The sequence below is a fragment of the Scyliorhinus canicula genome, chromosome 25 (assembly GCF_902713615.1).
Source record: "Scyliorhinus canicula chromosome 25, sScyCan1.1, whole genome shotgun sequence".
NCBI classification, from domain to species: domain Eukaryota; kingdom Metazoa; phylum Chordata; class Chondrichthyes; order Carcharhiniformes; family Scyliorhinidae; genus Scyliorhinus; species Scyliorhinus canicula.
In genome coordinates, this window is record NC_052170.1 from 13,104,936 (window position 1) to 13,121,830 (window position 16,895).

Here is a 16,895-nt window from a genome sequence, read left to right on the forward strand (position 1 = left end):
CGAACCGTCCCAGTACCTCCCACAGATAATCCCATTCTACCCGATCAAAAGCCTTTTCTGCATCCATTGCAATCACTACCTCCACCTCCCTACCTTCCGGGGGCATCATGATCACAATTAACAACCTTGTTACATTGGCCACCAACTGCCTACCCTTAATAAACCCTGTCTGGTCCTCCCCAATAACGTCCAGAATACAACCCTCAATCCTGGAGGACAAAATTCTGGCCAGCAGTTTGGCATCCACATTCAACACGGATATCGGCCTGTAGGACTCACACAGCTCCGGGTTCTTGTCCCACTTCAGAATCAGCTAAATCATTGCCTGTGACATCGTCGGAGGAAGCACCCCACGCTCCCTTGCCTCATTGAACATTCTCATCAACACCAATATCCCAGAGAACTTTTTATAAAACTCCACTGGATACCCGTCCGGCCCCGGGGCCAACTGCGTGGCCTTCAGACACTCCACTATCTCTTCCAGCCCGATCGGGGCCCCCAACTCTTCTACCAGCTCCCCGTCCACCTTTGGGAAATTCAGCCCCTCCAAGAAGTGCCTCATCCCCTCCGACCTGTGCAGCCTACTGTAGAAATCCCTAAACGCCTTATTCACCCCCGCTGAATCTCCTACCAGGTTCCCATCTCCGTCATTTACTTTCCCCATCTTCCTGGCTGCCTCCCTCTTTCTAAGCTGCTGTACAAACATTCTGCTGGCCTTCTCTCCATACTCATAGATCGCCCCCCTCGCCTTTCTCAGCTGCTCCACTGCCCTCCCTGTAGTTAACAAGCCGAACTCCGCCTGTAGCCTCTGCCATTCCATTAGAAGCCCTGCCTCTGGGGTCTCCGCATACCTCCTATCGATCTGTAATATCTCCTTTACCAGTCGGTCCATCTCTGCCTTGTTCACCTTCTCCCTATGGGCCTGTATCGAGATCAGCTCCCCTCTGACCACTGCCTTCAGTGCTTCCCAGACCATCGCTGCTGAAATTTCCCCCGTGTTGTTGACCTGCAGGTAGTTCTGAATACATTTCCTCAGCCGCTCGCATACCCCTTCGTCAGCCAAAAATCCCACATCTAACCTCCAGTGCGGGCGCTGGTTACTGCCTTTACTAACCTGCAGGTCAACTCAGTACAGAGCATGGTCTGAGATTGTGATCGCCGAGTACCCCGTGTCCACCAGCCCTGCCACCCTCGGCTGCCCTCTTGACCGGCCCATTTAACCCTCAAACATTCCAGGTGATCAGCCTAGTTGGGGGAGGGTCTCATTGCACCCACCCCTTCGCTGATCAGCCATCCCCTTTTTTGGGCCCACCTCCAGCCCATGCTCCGCGCCTCCACCAGCCCGCCCCCAGGCAGCCTCCGCCCCCAACCTCCTCTCTGTCCCTTGGCCCAAGTCCCTCCCTCGTCAGCAGAACATTTTCCTCCCCTTCCCCCCCCAGTAACAACACTCTGTAACCCAACCCCTTTGATAAAGCGAACATATGCACACCCCCCACTGCGCTTCCGTGAGCTAGCCCACCCAGCTAGTTTGGTGGCCCCCATCCCCGGATAATCTCCTACCTATTGTTCCCTCCCACCCGCTCATACAAACATACTCCAACATCTAACAATCCCCACACAATTGCCCGACAGAAAAACACCAAGATCTAAACAAGCGCACCTCAATCCCCCAACAGTGTAAATGGATACCTTAACTCACTCAGCTCTGCCGCTGGTCCCAAATCAATACAGAAGGCATTACAAACAGCTTCCACAAAACGAAAAACGAGAAACTTTTTTAAAAAAAAGAACAGAGAAACTAAAAGAAAATAAAAACCATGAACGTTGCAGCAAAGTTCAAAAGTTCTCAGTCCACCTCCAGTCCTTTCCTTTTCACAAAGTCCAGTGCATCCTCGGGCAACTCAAAATAAAAGTGTTGTTCCTCGTGCGTGACCCAGAGATGGGCCGGATACAACCTTCCGAACTTCACCTTTTTCTTAAAAAGGATCGACCTAATCTGGTTGAAGCCTGCTCTTCTCCTGGTCACCTCCACACTCAGGTCTTGGTAGACCCGCAGGATACTATTGTCCCACTTACAGCTCCGTGTCTGCTTGGCCCACTGTAGAATACGCTCCTTATCCAAGTACCTGTGGAATCTCACCACCATTGCCCTTGGGGGGGAGGGGGGGAGGGGGGGGTGGGGAGGGGGGGGGGGGGGGGAGGGGGGGAGGGGGGGGGGAGGGGGTGTCTCCCGTTCGCAGCTTCCTCACGAGTGCTCTGTGAGCCCATTCCACCTCCAAGGGTCGGGAGAATAGATTATATGTTTATAATCAACTGTATATTACATAGGAGCAAGTGTCGAATACATTTAAGTAGTGCTAATAAATTTATAGCTTTGTTCAAGTTAAAAGCAATTTGTGGTCTTTGTGAACACTGTGCCAACAATCCTTAAATTTAGCAACGAACACCACAGAGGGTAACAGAGCAAACAGGGTTCCCGCTTTGATTTGCTCCCATCCTTGAGCCCCATTACAGAGTGTGCACCCATTGATGTTTGGGGGGAAGAGCACGCTCGGTTACGATGCCCTACATGGTTGGATATCCTGTCAAGGCGTATTGTATCCCACCCCAGGGGAGGTGTCTTGGGGGCAGCAGAAGACTTTGAACTGAACCCAGCAGAAGTCAGGAGAGGAGAGAGAAATATTTTAAGAAACGTTTAATGAGAGATGTGTAACCAGTATTATTCAGGGACACGCTGGTACAGGCAGATAGTGTGCCTAGTAGAGTGGGTGAATGGTGAAGGAACAGCGCATACTGAGACCACACAGGGATAGTGTATACACAGCACAGGGAGAGTATTTACACAACGTTGTGATATCTTGGCAGACCCAAAACACGGGTGCACAAACAGGACGTTTCAGCAACGAAGTGAAATGCATAATCCTGCCCTCTTGTGGCCATCTGTGTAAGTGCCGGTATTTTCATCCTGTAAAGATATCACAGTCTGACAACGAGGTGTTTCATAGAATTTCCAGTACCGAAGGAGGCCATTTGGCCCATCGAGTCTGCACCGGCCCTGGGAAAGAGCACCCTATCCCCGTAACCCCACCTAACCTTTTGGACACCAAGGGACAATTTAGCGTGGCCTATCCACCTAACCTGCATGTCTTTGGACTGTGGGAGGAAACCGCGGTACCTGGAGGAAACCCACGCAGACACGGGGAGAACGTGGGATTCTGATTACCTTGGACTTTGGGGGAAAGGGGGCGGCACGACGGTGCAGTGGTTACCTCACAGCGCTGAGGTCCCAGGTTCGATCCCAGCTCTGGGTCACTGTCCGTGTGGAGTTTGCACATTCTCCCCGTGTCTGCGTGGGTTTCGCCCCCACAACCCAAAGATGTACAGGGTAGGTCGATTGGCTGCGCTAAATTGCCCCTTAATTGGAAAAAAGAATAGGGTGCTCTAAATTTATTTTAAATTATAGACTGAGCACCCAATTCATATTTTTTCCAATTAAGGGGCAATTTAGGTTAACTTCCACCGCTGCAGCATCGTCCATGGACGTGGTGGAATGTAACGGGGGGGGGGGGGGGGGGGGGGGGGGGGGGAGCGAGGTTGGTGAGGGGTCAGTTGAGATCCGTGGCATCGTAGCCCGAAGTGATGTTGGACGGAGCTCTGGTAAAGATGGGGGTCGACGCAGATGCATCATCCGGCGTGCTTTCTCAATCACTATGTCTTGAGCAGTTGAGAAATCACAGGCCGAGTTATGAGGTTATGGGAGAGGGGGAAATCCCCACAAAGGGAAATGTGTCAGTTTCAACCACAGACAAGTGGCAACATTGCCCATCGTTGTGGTGGAGAGTGACAAACCAGTTCGGAAGAAGCACCTTAAGTTAAATTGCAACAAGCTTTCTCGTGTCAAAGCAGTGCAAGATTTTTTTTTATTTGTTCATGGGACGTGGGCGTCGCAAGCTGTGCCAGCACTTATTGCCCATTCCTAATTGCCCTGGGGCAGTTAAGCGTCAGCGACATTGCTGTGGGTCTGGAGTCACAGGTAGGCCAGACCGGGTAAGGACGGCAGATTTCCTTCTGTAAAGGACATTAGTGAACCAGATTGGTTTATACGACAATGGTCATCATCAAACTTTTAATCCCAGATTTTTATTGAATTCAGCGTTCACTATCTGCAGTGGTTCTGATTTGAACCCCCAGTTCCCAGAGCATTACTCTGGGTCTCTGGTTTACCTAATCCAGTAAGAAGTCTTACAACACCAGGTTAAAGTCCAATATGTTTGTTTCAAACACGAGCTTTCGGAGCACTGCTCCTTCCTCAGGTAAATGAAGAGATATGTTCCAGAAACATCTATATAGACAAATTCAAAGATGCAAGACAATGCTTAGAAGACGAGCATTTGCAGGTAATTGAATCTTTACAGATCTAGAGATAGGGGTAACCCCAGGTTAAAGAGGCGTGAATTGTCTAAAGCCAGGACAGTTGGTAGGATTTTGCAAGCCCAGGCCAGATGGTGGGGGGTGAATATAATGCGACATGAATCCCAGGTCCCGGTTGAGGCCGTACTCATGTGTGCGGAACTTGGCTATAAGTTTCTGTTCGGCGATTCTGCGTTGTCGCGCGTCCTGAAGGCCGCCTTGGAGAACGCTTACTGGCATCTTTGTATTTGTCTATATAAATGTTTCTGGAACAAACCTCTCCATTCACCTGAGGAAGGAGCAGTGCTCCGAAAGCTCGTGTTTGAAACAAACCTGTTGGACTTTAACCTGGTGTTGTAAGACTTCTTACTGTGCTCACCCCAGTCCAACGCCGGCATCTCCACATCATGGTTACCTAATCCAGTGATTAGGCCAGGAGGCCACTGTCTCCCCTTAGTGTAATCTCCAAACCAATTCAAGGATCCAAGGGCTCTGTAAGTTTCAGACGAACATAAGGCCTGTTAGTGACTCAGAAGGCTCTGGAGGCCAAATCACTGAGTGTATTTAAGACAGAGATAGATAGGGCGGCATGTGGCACAGTGGTTAGCACTGAAACTGCGACGCTGAGGACCCGGGTTCGAATCCCGGCCCTGGGTCACTGTCCGTGTGGAATTTTCATATTCTCCCTGTGTCTGCTTGGGTTTCACCCCCACAATGCAAAGTTGTGCAGGGTAGGTGGATTGGGCACGCTAAATTGCCCCTTAATTGGAGAAAAAATTATTGAGTATTCTAAATTTATAAAAACAAAGCAGCACGGTAGCATGGTGGTTAGCATAAATGCTTCACAGCTCCAGGGTCCCAGGTTTGATTCCCGGCTGGGTCACTGCCTGTGCGGAGTCTGCACGTCCTCCCTGTGTGTGCGTGGGTTTCCTCCAGGCGCTCCGGTTTCCTCCCACAGTCCAAAGATGTGCGGGTTAGGTGGATTGGCCATGCTAAATTGCCCTTAGTGTCCTAAAAAATAAGGTTAATGGGGGTTGTTGGGTTACTGGTATAGGGTGGATACGTGGGCTTGAGTAGGGTGATTATTGCTCGGCACAACATTGAGGGCCGAAGGGCCTGTTCTGTGCTGTACTGTTCTAATTCTAAAAAACAAAGGACAGAGATAGATAGGATCTTGATTAATAAGGGGATCGGGGTCATAGGGAGAAGGCAGGCGAATGGGGATGAGAAACATATCGGCCATGATTGAATGGTGGAGCGGACTCGATGGGCCGACTGGCCTAATTCTGCTCCTATCACAGGATCTTCTTCTCTAAGGGAGAAAATAAAGCAGAAGCTGAAAGACTTGAGAGATTGGGTACCCTTACAAAATGGGCATATATAAATGGTCACAAGAGGGTGCTGTTGTACACCTAATGGTAATTTATTCAGGTAACATTTGTGAAATCCAACGGCTGATTTGCAGTGTAACTTGCAACAAACAATTCACAGACAGGCTAAGTATTCAGATTAAATATGCAAAACCATTGAGCAGCAATAATAGACAAATAAATCCAGCAGCTGCTGTATTCTAGGTAACAGGAAGTGGTGGGAAGGATATTAAACTTACATTAAAATTACAATTTTATACACCAGCCTTACATTATGGGCACTGACGCATACATTGATTAGGGAAAACGGGTAGAACATTCAGCATGAATACAATACAGAGGAAAATGGGTACAGAAACAGTATGTACACGGTACAGGGGGAATGGGTCGAGAGAGTGTGTACACAGTACAGGGGGAATGGGTAGAGAGAGAGTGTGTACACAGTACAGGGGGAATGGGTCGAGAGAGTGTGTACACAGTACAGGGGGAATGGGTAGAAAGAGAGTGTGTACACAGTACAGAGGGAATGGGTAGCGAAATAGTGTGTACACAGTACAGGGGGAATGGGTAGAGAGAGAGTGTGTACACAGTACAGAGGGAATGGGTAGCGAAATAGTGTGTACACAGTACAGGGGGAATGGGTAGAGCGATAGTGTGTACACAGTACAGGGGGAATGGGTCGAGAGAGTGTGTACACAGTACAGGGGGAATGGGTCGAGAGAGTGTGTACACAGTACAGGGGGAATGGGTCGAGAGAGTGTGTACACAATACAGAGGGAATGGGTAGAGCGATAGTGTGTACACAATACAGAGGGAATGGGTAGAGCGATAGGGTGTACACAGTACAGGGGAAATGGGTAGTGAGATAGTGTGTACACAGTCCAGGGGGAATGGGTAGAGCGATAGTGTGTACACAGTACAGGGGGAATGGGTAGAGCGATAGTGTGTACACAATACAGAGGGAGTGGGTAGAGCGATAGTGTGTACACAGTACAGGGGGAATGGGTAGTGAGATAGTGTGTACACAGTACAGGGGGAATGGGTCGAGAGAGTATGTACACAGTACAGAGGGAATGGGTAGCGAAATAGTGTGTACACAGTACAGGGGGAATGGGTAGAGCGATAGTGTGTACACAGTACACGGGGAATGGATAGAGCGATAGTGTGTACACAGTACAGGGGGAATGGGTCGAGAGAGTGTGTACACAGTACAGGGGGAATGGGTAGAGCGATAGTGTGTACACAGTACAGGGGGAATGGGTAGAGCGATAGTGTATACACAGTACAGGGGGAATGGATAGAGCGATAGTGTGTACACAGTACAGGGGAATGGGTAGGGCGATAGTGTGTACACAGTACAGAGGGAATGGGTAGAGAGATAGTGTGTACACAGTATAGGGGGAATGGGTAGAGAGATAGTGTATACACAGTACAGGGGGAATGGGTAGAGTGATAGTGTGTACACAGTACAGGGGGAATAGGTAGCGAGAGAGTGTGTACACAGTACAGGGGGAGTGGGTTGAGAGAGTGTGTACACAGTACAGGGGGAATGGGTAGAGAGAGAGTGTGTACACAGTACAGGGGGAATGGGTAGAGAGAGAGTGTGTACACAGTACAGAGGGAATGGGTAGCGAGATAGTGTGTACACAGTACAGGGGGAATGGGTAGAGCGATAGGGTGTACACAGTACAGGGGGAATGGGTAGAGAGAGTGTGTACACAGTACAGAGGGAATGGGTAGTGAGATAGTGTGTACACAGTACAGGGGAAATGGGTAGAGTGAGAGTGTGTACATAATACAGAGGGAATGGGTAGAGCGATAGTGTGTACACAGTACAGGAGGAATGGGTAGAGAGAGTGTGTACACAGTACAGGGGAAATGGGTAGAGTGAGAGTGTGTACATAATACAGAGGGAATGGGTAGAGCGATAGTGTGTACACAGTACAGGGGGAATGGGTAGAGTGTAGTGTGTACACAGTACAGGGGGAATGGGTAGAGAGATAGTGTGTACACAGTACAGGGGGAATAGGTAGCGAGAGAGTGTGTACACAATACAGGGGGAATGGGTCAAGAGAGTGTGTACACAGTACAGGGGGAATGGGTCGAGAGAGAGTGTGTACACAGTACAGGGGGAATGGGTAGCGAGATAGTGTGTACACAGTACAGGGGGAATGGGTAGAGAGAGAGTGTGTACACAGTACAGGGGGAATGGGTAGAGCGATAGTGTGTACACAGTACAGGGGGAATGGGTAGAGAGAGAGTGTGTACACAGTACAGAGGGAATGGGTAGCGAGATAGTGTGTACACAGTACAGGGGGAATGGGTAGAGCGATAGTGTGTACACAGTACAGGGGGAATGGGTAGAGCGATAGTGTGTACACAGTACAGGGGGAATGGGTAGAGCGATAGTGTGTACACAGTACAGGGATAATGGGTAGAGAGAGTATGTACACAGTACAGGGGGAATGGGTAGAGCGATAGTGTGTACCCAGTACAGGGGGAATGGCCAGAGCGATAGTGTGTACACAGTACAGAGGGAATGGGTAGTGAGATAGTGTGTACACAGTACAGGGGGAATGGGTAGCGAGATAGTGTGTACACAGTACAGGGGGAATGGGTAGAGCGATAGTGTGTACACAGTACGGGGGAATGGGTAGAGAGATAGTGTGTACACAGTACAGGGGGAATGGGTAGAGCGATAGTGTGTACACAGTACAGTGGAATGGGTAGAGAGATAGTGTGTACACAGTACAGGGGGAATGGGTAGCGAGATAGTGTGTACACAGTACAGAGGGAATGGGTAGAGCGATAGTGTGTACACAGTACAGGGGGAATGGGTAGAGCGATAGTGTGTACACAGTACAGGGGGAATGGGTAGAGCGATAGTGTGTACACAGTACAGGGGGAATGGGTTGAGCGATAGTGTGTACACAGTACAGGGGGAATGGGTTGAGCGATAGTGTGTACACAGTACAGGGGGAATGGGTAGAGCGATAGTGTGTACACAGTACAGGGGAATGGGTTGAGCGATAGTGTGTACACAGTACAGGGGCAATGGGTAGAGCGATAGTGTGTACACAGTACAGGGGGAATGGGTAGAGAGAGAGTGTGTACACAGTACAGGGGGAATGGGTAGAGCGATAGTGTGTACACAGTACAGGGGGAATGGATAGAGCGATAGTGTGTACACAGTACAGGGGGAATGGGTTGAGCGATAGTGTGTACACAGTACAGGGGGAATGGGTTGAGCGATAGTGTGTACACAGTACAGAGGGAATGGGTAGAGCGATAGTGTGTACACAGTACAGGGGGAATGGGTAGAAAGAGAGTGTGTACACAGTACAGAGGGAATGGGTAGCGAAATAGTGTGTACACAGTACAGGGGGAATGGGTAGAGAGAGAGTGTGTACACAGTACAGAGGGAATGGGTAGCGAAATAGTGTGTACACAGTACAGGGGGAATGGGTAGAGCGATAGTGTGTACACAGTACAGGGGGAATGGGTCGAGAGAGTGTGTACACAGTACAGGGGGAATGGGTCGAGAGAGTGTGTACACAGTACAGGGGGAATGGGTCGAGAGAGTGTGTACACAATACAGAGGGAATGGGTAGAGCGATAGTGTGTACACAATACAGAGGGAATGGGTAGAGCGATAGGGTGTACACAGTACAGGGGAAATGGGTAGTGAGATAGTGTGTACACAGTACAGGGGGAATGGGTAGAGCGATAGTGTGTACACAGTACAGGGGGAATGGGTAGAGCGATAGTGTGTACACAATACAGAGGGAGTGGGTAGAGCGATAGTGTGTACACAGTACAGGGGGAATGGGTAGTGAGATAGTGTGTACACAGTACAGGGGGAATGGGTCGAGAGAGTATGTACACAGTACAGAGGGAATGGGTAGCGAAATAGTGTGTACACAGTACAGGGGGAATGGGTAGAGCGATAGTGTGTACACAGTACACGGGGAATGGATAGAGCGATAGTGTGTACACAGTACAGGGGGAATGGGTCGAGAGAGTGTGTACACAGTACAGGGGGAATGGGTAGAGCGATAGTGTGTACACAGTACAGGGGGAATGGGTAGAGCGATAGTGTATACACAGTACAGGGGGAATGGATAGAGCGATAGTGTGTACACAGTACAGGGGAATGGGTAGGGCGATAGTGTGTACACAGTACAGAGGGAATGGGTAGAGAGATAGTGTGTACACAGTATAGGGGGAATGGGTAGAGAGATAGTGTATACACAGTACAGGGGGAATGGGTAGAGTGATAGTGTGTACACAGTACAGGGGGAATAGGTAGCGAGAGAGTGTGTACACAGTACAGGGGGAGTGGGTTGAGAGAGTGTGTACACAGTACAGGGGGAATGGGTAGAGAGAGAGTGTGTACACAGTACAGGGGGAATGGGTAGAGAGAGAGTGTGTACACAGTACAGAGGGAATGGGTAGCGAGATAGTGTGTACACAGTACAGGGGGAATGGGTAGAGCGATAGGGTGTACACAGTACAGGGGGAATGGGTAGAGAGAGTGTGTACACAGTACAGAGGGAATGGGTAGTGAGATAGTGTGTACACAGTACAGGGGAAATGGGTAGAGTGAGAGTGTGTACATAATACAGAGGGAATGGGTAGAGCGATAGTGTGTACACAGTACAGGAGGAATGGGTAGAGAGAGTGTGTACACAGTACAGGGGAAATGGGTAGAGTGAGAGTGTGTACATAATACAGAGGGAATGGGTAGAGCGATAGTGTGTACACAGTACAGGGGGAATGGGTAGAGTGTAGTGTGTACACAGTACAGGGGGAATGGGTAGAGAGATAGTGTGTACACAGTACAGGGGGAATAGGTAGCGAGAGAGTGTGTACACAATACAGGGGGAATGGGTCAAGAGAGTGTGTACACAGTACAGGGGGAATGGGTCGAGAGAGTGTGTACACAGTACAGGGGGAATGGGTAGCGAGATAGTGTGTACACAGTACAGGGGGAATGGGTAGAGAGAGAGTGTGTACACAGTACAGGGGGAATGGGTAGAGCGATAGTGTGTACACAGTACAGGGGGAATGGGTAGAGAGAGAGTGTGTACACAGTACAGAGGGAATGGGTAGCGAGATAGTGTGTACACAGTACAGGGGGAATGGGTAGAGCGATAGTGTGTACACAGTACAGGGGGAATGGGTAGAGCGATAGTGTGTACACAGTACAGGGGGAATGGGTAGAGCGATAGTGTGTACACAGTACAGGGATAATGGGTAGAGAGAGTATGTACACAGTACAGGGGGAATGGGTAGAGCGATAGTGTGTACCCAGTACAGGGGGAATGGCCAGAGCGATAGTGTGTACACAGTACAGAGGGAATGGGTAGTGAGATAGTGTGTACACAGTACAGGGGGAATGGGTAGCGAGATAGTGTTACACAGTACAGGGGGAATGGGTAGAGCGATAGTGTGTACACAGTACGGGGGAATGGGTAGAGAGATAGTGTGTACACAGTACAGGGGGAATGGGTAGAGCGATAGTGTGTACACAGTACAGTGGAATGGGTAGAGAGATAGTGTGTACACAGTACAGGGGGAATGGGTAGCGAGATAGTGTGTACACAGTACAGAGGGAATGGGTAGAGCGATAGTGTGTACACAGTACAGGGGGAATGGGTAGAGCGATAGTGTGTACACAGTACAGGGGGAATGGGTTGAGCGATAGTGTGTACACAGTACAGGGGGAATGGGTTGAGCGATAGTGTGTACACAGTACAGGGGGAATGGGTAGAGCGATAGTGTGTACACAGTACAGGGGGAATGGGTTGAGCGATAGTGTGTACACAGTACAGGGGCAATGGGTAGAGCGATAGTGTGTACACAGTACAGGGGGAATGGGTAGAGAGAGAGTGTGTACACAGTACAGGGGGAATGGGTAGAGCGATAGTGTGTACACAGTACAGGGGGAATGGATAGAGCGATAGTGTGTACACAGTACAGGGGGAATGGGTTGAGCGATAGTGTGTACACAGTACAGGGGGAATGGATAGAGCGATAGTGTGTACACAGTACAGGGGGAATGGGTTGAGCGATAGTGTGTACACAGTACAGAGGGAATGGGTAGAGCGATAGTGTGTACACAGTACAGGGGGAATGGGTAGCGAGATAGTGTGTACACAGTACAGGGCAATGGGTAGAGAGATAGTGTGTACACAGTACGGGGGAATGGTTAGAGCGATAGTGTGTACACAGTACAGGGGGAATGGTTAGAGCGATAGTGAGTACACAGTACAGGGGGAATGGGTAGAGCGATAGTGTGTACACAGTACAGGGGGAATGGGTAGAGCGATAGTGTGTACACAGTACAGGGGGAATGGGTTGAGCGATAGTGTGTACACAGTACAGGGGGAATGGGTTGAGCGATAGTGCGTACACAGTACAGGGGGAATGGGTTGAGCGATAGTGTGTACACAGTACAGGGGGAATGGGTTGAGCGATAGTATGTACACGCACAGCTTCTGTGGGTGTACAGACATTGGGCTGAATGGAGACAAGGTTGGAGGTAGGGGATGGAGACAGAGAGCATTATGGGCTGTTGCTTTTTGATGTCTCCCCAATGCATTTGCGCCCCCCCAGGAAACTTCCCGGGAAAGGCAGGGAAAGGACGTGACATCCCACTCCGAAAAGGCAGGCAGCGAATGGCGACCCGTCACTGCCCACCTTCCAAGGAAGATGGAGTCCAGGGTGTAGCCTCCCACTGTGTGCAGAGCCCAACAGCTCTCCAAAGACCAACCGACCTGCAGTGCCCCCTCACCCCAGCATCCCTACCACCACCCACTCCCTCCCATCTGCACAGCCTCCCACCCTGGCTCCCCCCCCCCCCCTCCCCTCCGCCTGCCCACAGTCCCTAATTGGGTGGGGTCCGGGAGTCAGCCTGTGGGAGGTTTAGCCGTGTGTGTGCACACTAGATGATCGGACGTTTATTTTCTGGTCTTTGATGCTTTGTCTATCTACAGGATGGCAGCACCGCGCACTCTATCGCAGTGGAATCTGGACAGAAGGATATTGCTGCCCTTCTCGACAATCATCTGAATCACTCCAAGGACCCCCACACCTCTTCCCCGGTGAGAATCCCGAGAGTCGGCGGTGCGGTTTCACAGTGGTTAGCACTGCTGCCCCACAGCGCCGGGGACCCGGGTTCGATTCCGGCCTCGGGTCACTGCCGTGTGTGGGGTTTGCACGCCCTCCCCGTGTCTGCCTGGGTTTCCTCCGGGTGCTCCGGCTTCCTCCCACAGTCCCAAAGGTGTGCGAATTGGGTGGATTGGCCATGCAAAATTTCCTCTGAGTGTCCAAAGGTTAGGTGGGGTTAGTGGGATAGGACGGGGGGGGGGGGGGTATGAGCCTTGGTGGTGGGTTGGTCTTTCGGAGGGCTGGTGCAGACCCGATGGGCCGCATGGCCTGCTTCTGCTCTGTAGGGATTCTATGGTTCTAACCCATCCCCAATCCCGCATCCGCCATTAACTGAGTCAACAAAACCTCTGTGAAGCAGGCATCTCCTCCCAGAGCCCAAATCTCTTTCCAAAAGCGCCGCTGGGCCCGGCCAATTCCCTGACAACTGTCAATCACGCCGGGGGAGGTCGCTGTCGAGTAGGCGCTACATTGTTGAAATCCAAGTGTTGTTCATTATCTCTCCATCTTGAACCTGTCCCCACCCAGTTATCTTGTGTGGTAAACCACTGTTAGTGTATTATATGTATTGTGGTAAACTGTTACTGTACTACATGTATTGTGGTAAACCACTGCCTGATGGCTCCGCCTGTGGCTCCTCCCCTCGGGTTCAGTATAATGGTGGCTGACCTCCGGCCCTGCCCCAGTTCGGGATCAGAGGCACATTATTAAAGCCACAGTTTTGTTCACTACTCGTCTTGTGTTAATTGATGGCACACCATCATGCTCTCGCTCTCATTCTGATTTGCACGCTCTGGGGGTGACTCCCGAGTAGTCCCTTTCCCTGGCGCACCCTCACTGAAAGCAGGAGCCCCTCTTCTCGCCCCAGTCTGCTCGTGTGGATTTATTTTCTTGAAAAAGTCTAACCTACCTGTGCTTGTTTATTCATTTGCTGCAGGCTCCAGCTGCCCCCGCACAGACCCCGGCTCAACCCTCGCCGCCTCAGGTCCAGCAGTAGGCCAGAGGACGTGCCAGCTCCTTCTGCTGCACAAAGTGGGAAATTCAACAGGATGGGCCTGAACAGACTGAGGGCTCCCCTCCCGGACACTGGCGCAGTGGGGGTTACCTCCTTGGCGGGGTAGGCCCGGATTGTGTTTGACACTGAGGTACTGCGGTGGAGCCCACTGCCCGTGCCCACGGACTCTCGGAAGACGGCCTGCACACTGAGGCATGGGGCCTGAACAAAGGGGGCGAATGGAAAACAAGATCCTCACACCCCTCCCCAGTTGTAAGCCTGCTGCTGCTTGAACCTGCGCCACAATCTCGCAATCCGTCCCACCAGCCTTTTATATGAAGAAAATATGTAGACATTGTAAAGGACAATCGGCCTATGGTGGCTTCACTTTGATTCTGACCATCACTTGCACCCCTGTCCCTCCCCCTTTGGCTCGGATGACACCACACTAAGATTCCCAACGGGGGTTCCCCCCCTCCCCCTCCTGAGGGCGGTGCTCCTATCCACAGAAGGTGGGTCACTTTGCAGCTTAGCTCACTGCCCCAGTTACACTGCTGCGGACAAACAGCATCTCCGGGGTCTGCATTGTAGAGTTTAGACTGACAGGGTAAGGGGGGGGGGGGGGCTGCAAAGCAGACACCGGATGATGCTGCACCCCAGTTGTTTTCCAATTCCTCGCAGTAGCAGACGCTAACGCGGCCTTGTTAGGATGGCACTGACCAGTGACCAGCTGAGAGTGAAGCCAAGATGCACATCCCCCGGGGCTCTGAGCGCTCAGTCTGGTTCTCATCTCCCCCGCACTTGCAGCTGTGCAGCCTTAATTGATATCAGAGTCAGTGGGAGAAGGTGGACAATGATCGAGGTGCTGTATACTCTGTACACAGAGAGTGGGGGGGGGGGGGGGAGGTCAAAGCTTGCTGACCACAGCTTCCAGCCACCAACTCCGAACTAGCTGAGCCCGGGATGGAAGGCATGGACCCAATTGGTAGCTGACTAATGGGTGGACCCAGCACCTGGGTGATGATGGACTGAAGGAGGCAGACAGGGAGCAGAGATCGATAATTTAATCGGTAGATGAGGCGGCATGGGGGGGGGGAACCCGAAAACGATGCCTACCTTACCCAGCTAGAGGCCTGTGTGGACCATCCCAGTGAGATCGTCTATAGACCAGAGGCTACATAGAGTTGGAGACACTCGGATGAAAAGTAAGGGTAGGGTCCAGGAATGGGCATCCAGTCTACCATTCAACCACCCTACCACCCCATTCTCCTCATTGCGTTAGATTTACTAAAGCTTTATTTAAAACATCATCCTTTTTGATGATGTACCCAGTGTTGAGCATAAAGCAAGTTGCACTGTGCATCGATGTACACCCTCTCTCCCTCTCCCACCCCCTCCACCCATGGCACACACCTGATGATATATAAGCCAAATGTATTGGATTTATTCTTGTGTATATTATTACACTGATATTTACTGGTCTGGTTACAGTCTTGTCTCCTGCTGCTCTCCACTAATAACCAGTTATACTTCATTCCTGTTGTTGATGTCGGTGGGATTGGTGCTTTCTGCAGGGTACCTGGCCCTGCCCTTTCCCTTGGCGTCTTTGTATTAGCCTTTATACAGAAGTATCTATCAAATAGTTTTGTAATCCACATATTGTAATACACTGAAAAGGGATTATTACTGGCCTGTGTTTTATTTCGTCGACTATCCCTCCTTCAGCGTGCTGGAAAATCTGGCAGAGACTTCACAGAGGTGAGGAGGTGGAGAATGACACGGCGGAGGATGCCTTGGCTGTCTGACGGGTCAGTGCTAGGAGGGGAGGGCTGGCGTTTCAATAGGCCAGGGGCGAATCTGTTTGGATTAATGTACATACAGTACAACCCCGTTTGGAACAATCTGCATCTGTATAGCCTTGCGCATTTCTCCTGGAAATTCTCTCTATAAACCCATCACACTGTGAGCGAGGCTGCTTTCCCTTACCCTGGCGGCTTTCATTGGAAATGTGGACATGGCAATTTGTCATCTAAATATAAAAATAAGGGCTAAAATCGGAGTTGAAAATGTGACCTGCATTATTATGGCTTGCCAAGATTCATTCTCCCATTCTCTAAATCTGCTTTCTCGAGCATAACACTTCATTTTGATGGCTCCCCCTGTGCATTGTTATAGGAGATTAACTAATGTGTAATGTAATGAGACAAACACTCAGACACATCTTAAATCAAGGCTTCGTGCTCCCTCTCAGGTGGATAGGAAGGTCCTCTGACACTATTTCGAAGAAGAGCGAGGGAGGTCTTTCCAATATCCGAGCCAACATTTAGCCCTCGATCAGGTCCAATCATTCCCACAGCGCTCGCTGTGGGATCTTGCTGTGCACAAATTGGCTGCGGCGTTTCCTACCTCGCGATGGTGACGACACTTCAAAAAGTACCTGATTGGCTCTTGAGCACATTGAGGGGTCACTAAAAGCTCTGTGTAAATGAAAACCGTTTCGCTCTTGCGTAGACCTCTCGACGACAATACGATAAGGGATTCTTGATGAATATGGTCCACTTTCCTGACATGACCTTTTGAAACATACTGGATCAAACCTCTTCACAGTCGCTCCTGTCACAGGAACAACTACCTACATTTATATAGCGCCTTGAACATAAAACATTTTACCGTGCCTCTCAGGTGGTTATGAAGCAAAGTTTGACACTGGCCTGAATTCTCCGGCCGTCGCGATTCACTTTCCCCCTCCTGTGGGTTTCCCGGCGGTGTGGGGTGGCTTCAACGAGATATTCCATTGACAAGCAGCGGGAGTATAGAATCCCGCCACCGGCGAATGGCGCGGCACCGAGAAACACGGGCCTGGGGGTCCGGAGAGTCCTGCCCACTCAGCCACAAAAGGCGATTTTGGAGCAGATGGCAAAACGTCGGGTCAGAGAGGTATTTTTTTGTCT

The 16,895-nt window shown here is 50.7% G+C and overlaps 1 protein-coding gene across 5 annotated transcripts in view; it reads left to right on the top strand.

Annotated features, from left to right (window-relative positions):
• The window catches only part of kank2 (KN motif and ankyrin repeat domains 2), a 155,780-nt gene extending 140,150 nt beyond the window's left edge, over nucleotides 1–15,630 (top strand). For 4 of the 5 annotated variants that reach the window (XM_038784671.1, XM_038784674.1, XM_038784673.1 and 1 more), the window contains 2 exons: nucleotides 12,779–12,886; nucleotides 13,888–15,630. In XM_038784671.1, the coding sequence (XP_038640599.1) occupies nucleotides 12,779–12,886; nucleotides 13,888–13,947 (168 nt within the window). In that variant the 3' untranslated portion in view covers nucleotides 13,948–15,630. The remainder of the gene's footprint in view (nucleotides 1–12,778; nucleotides 12,887–13,887) is intronic. The other variant, XM_038784675.1, reaches the window with a different exon arrangement.
• The last annotated feature ends 1,265 nt before the right edge of the window (nucleotides 15,631–16,895 follow it).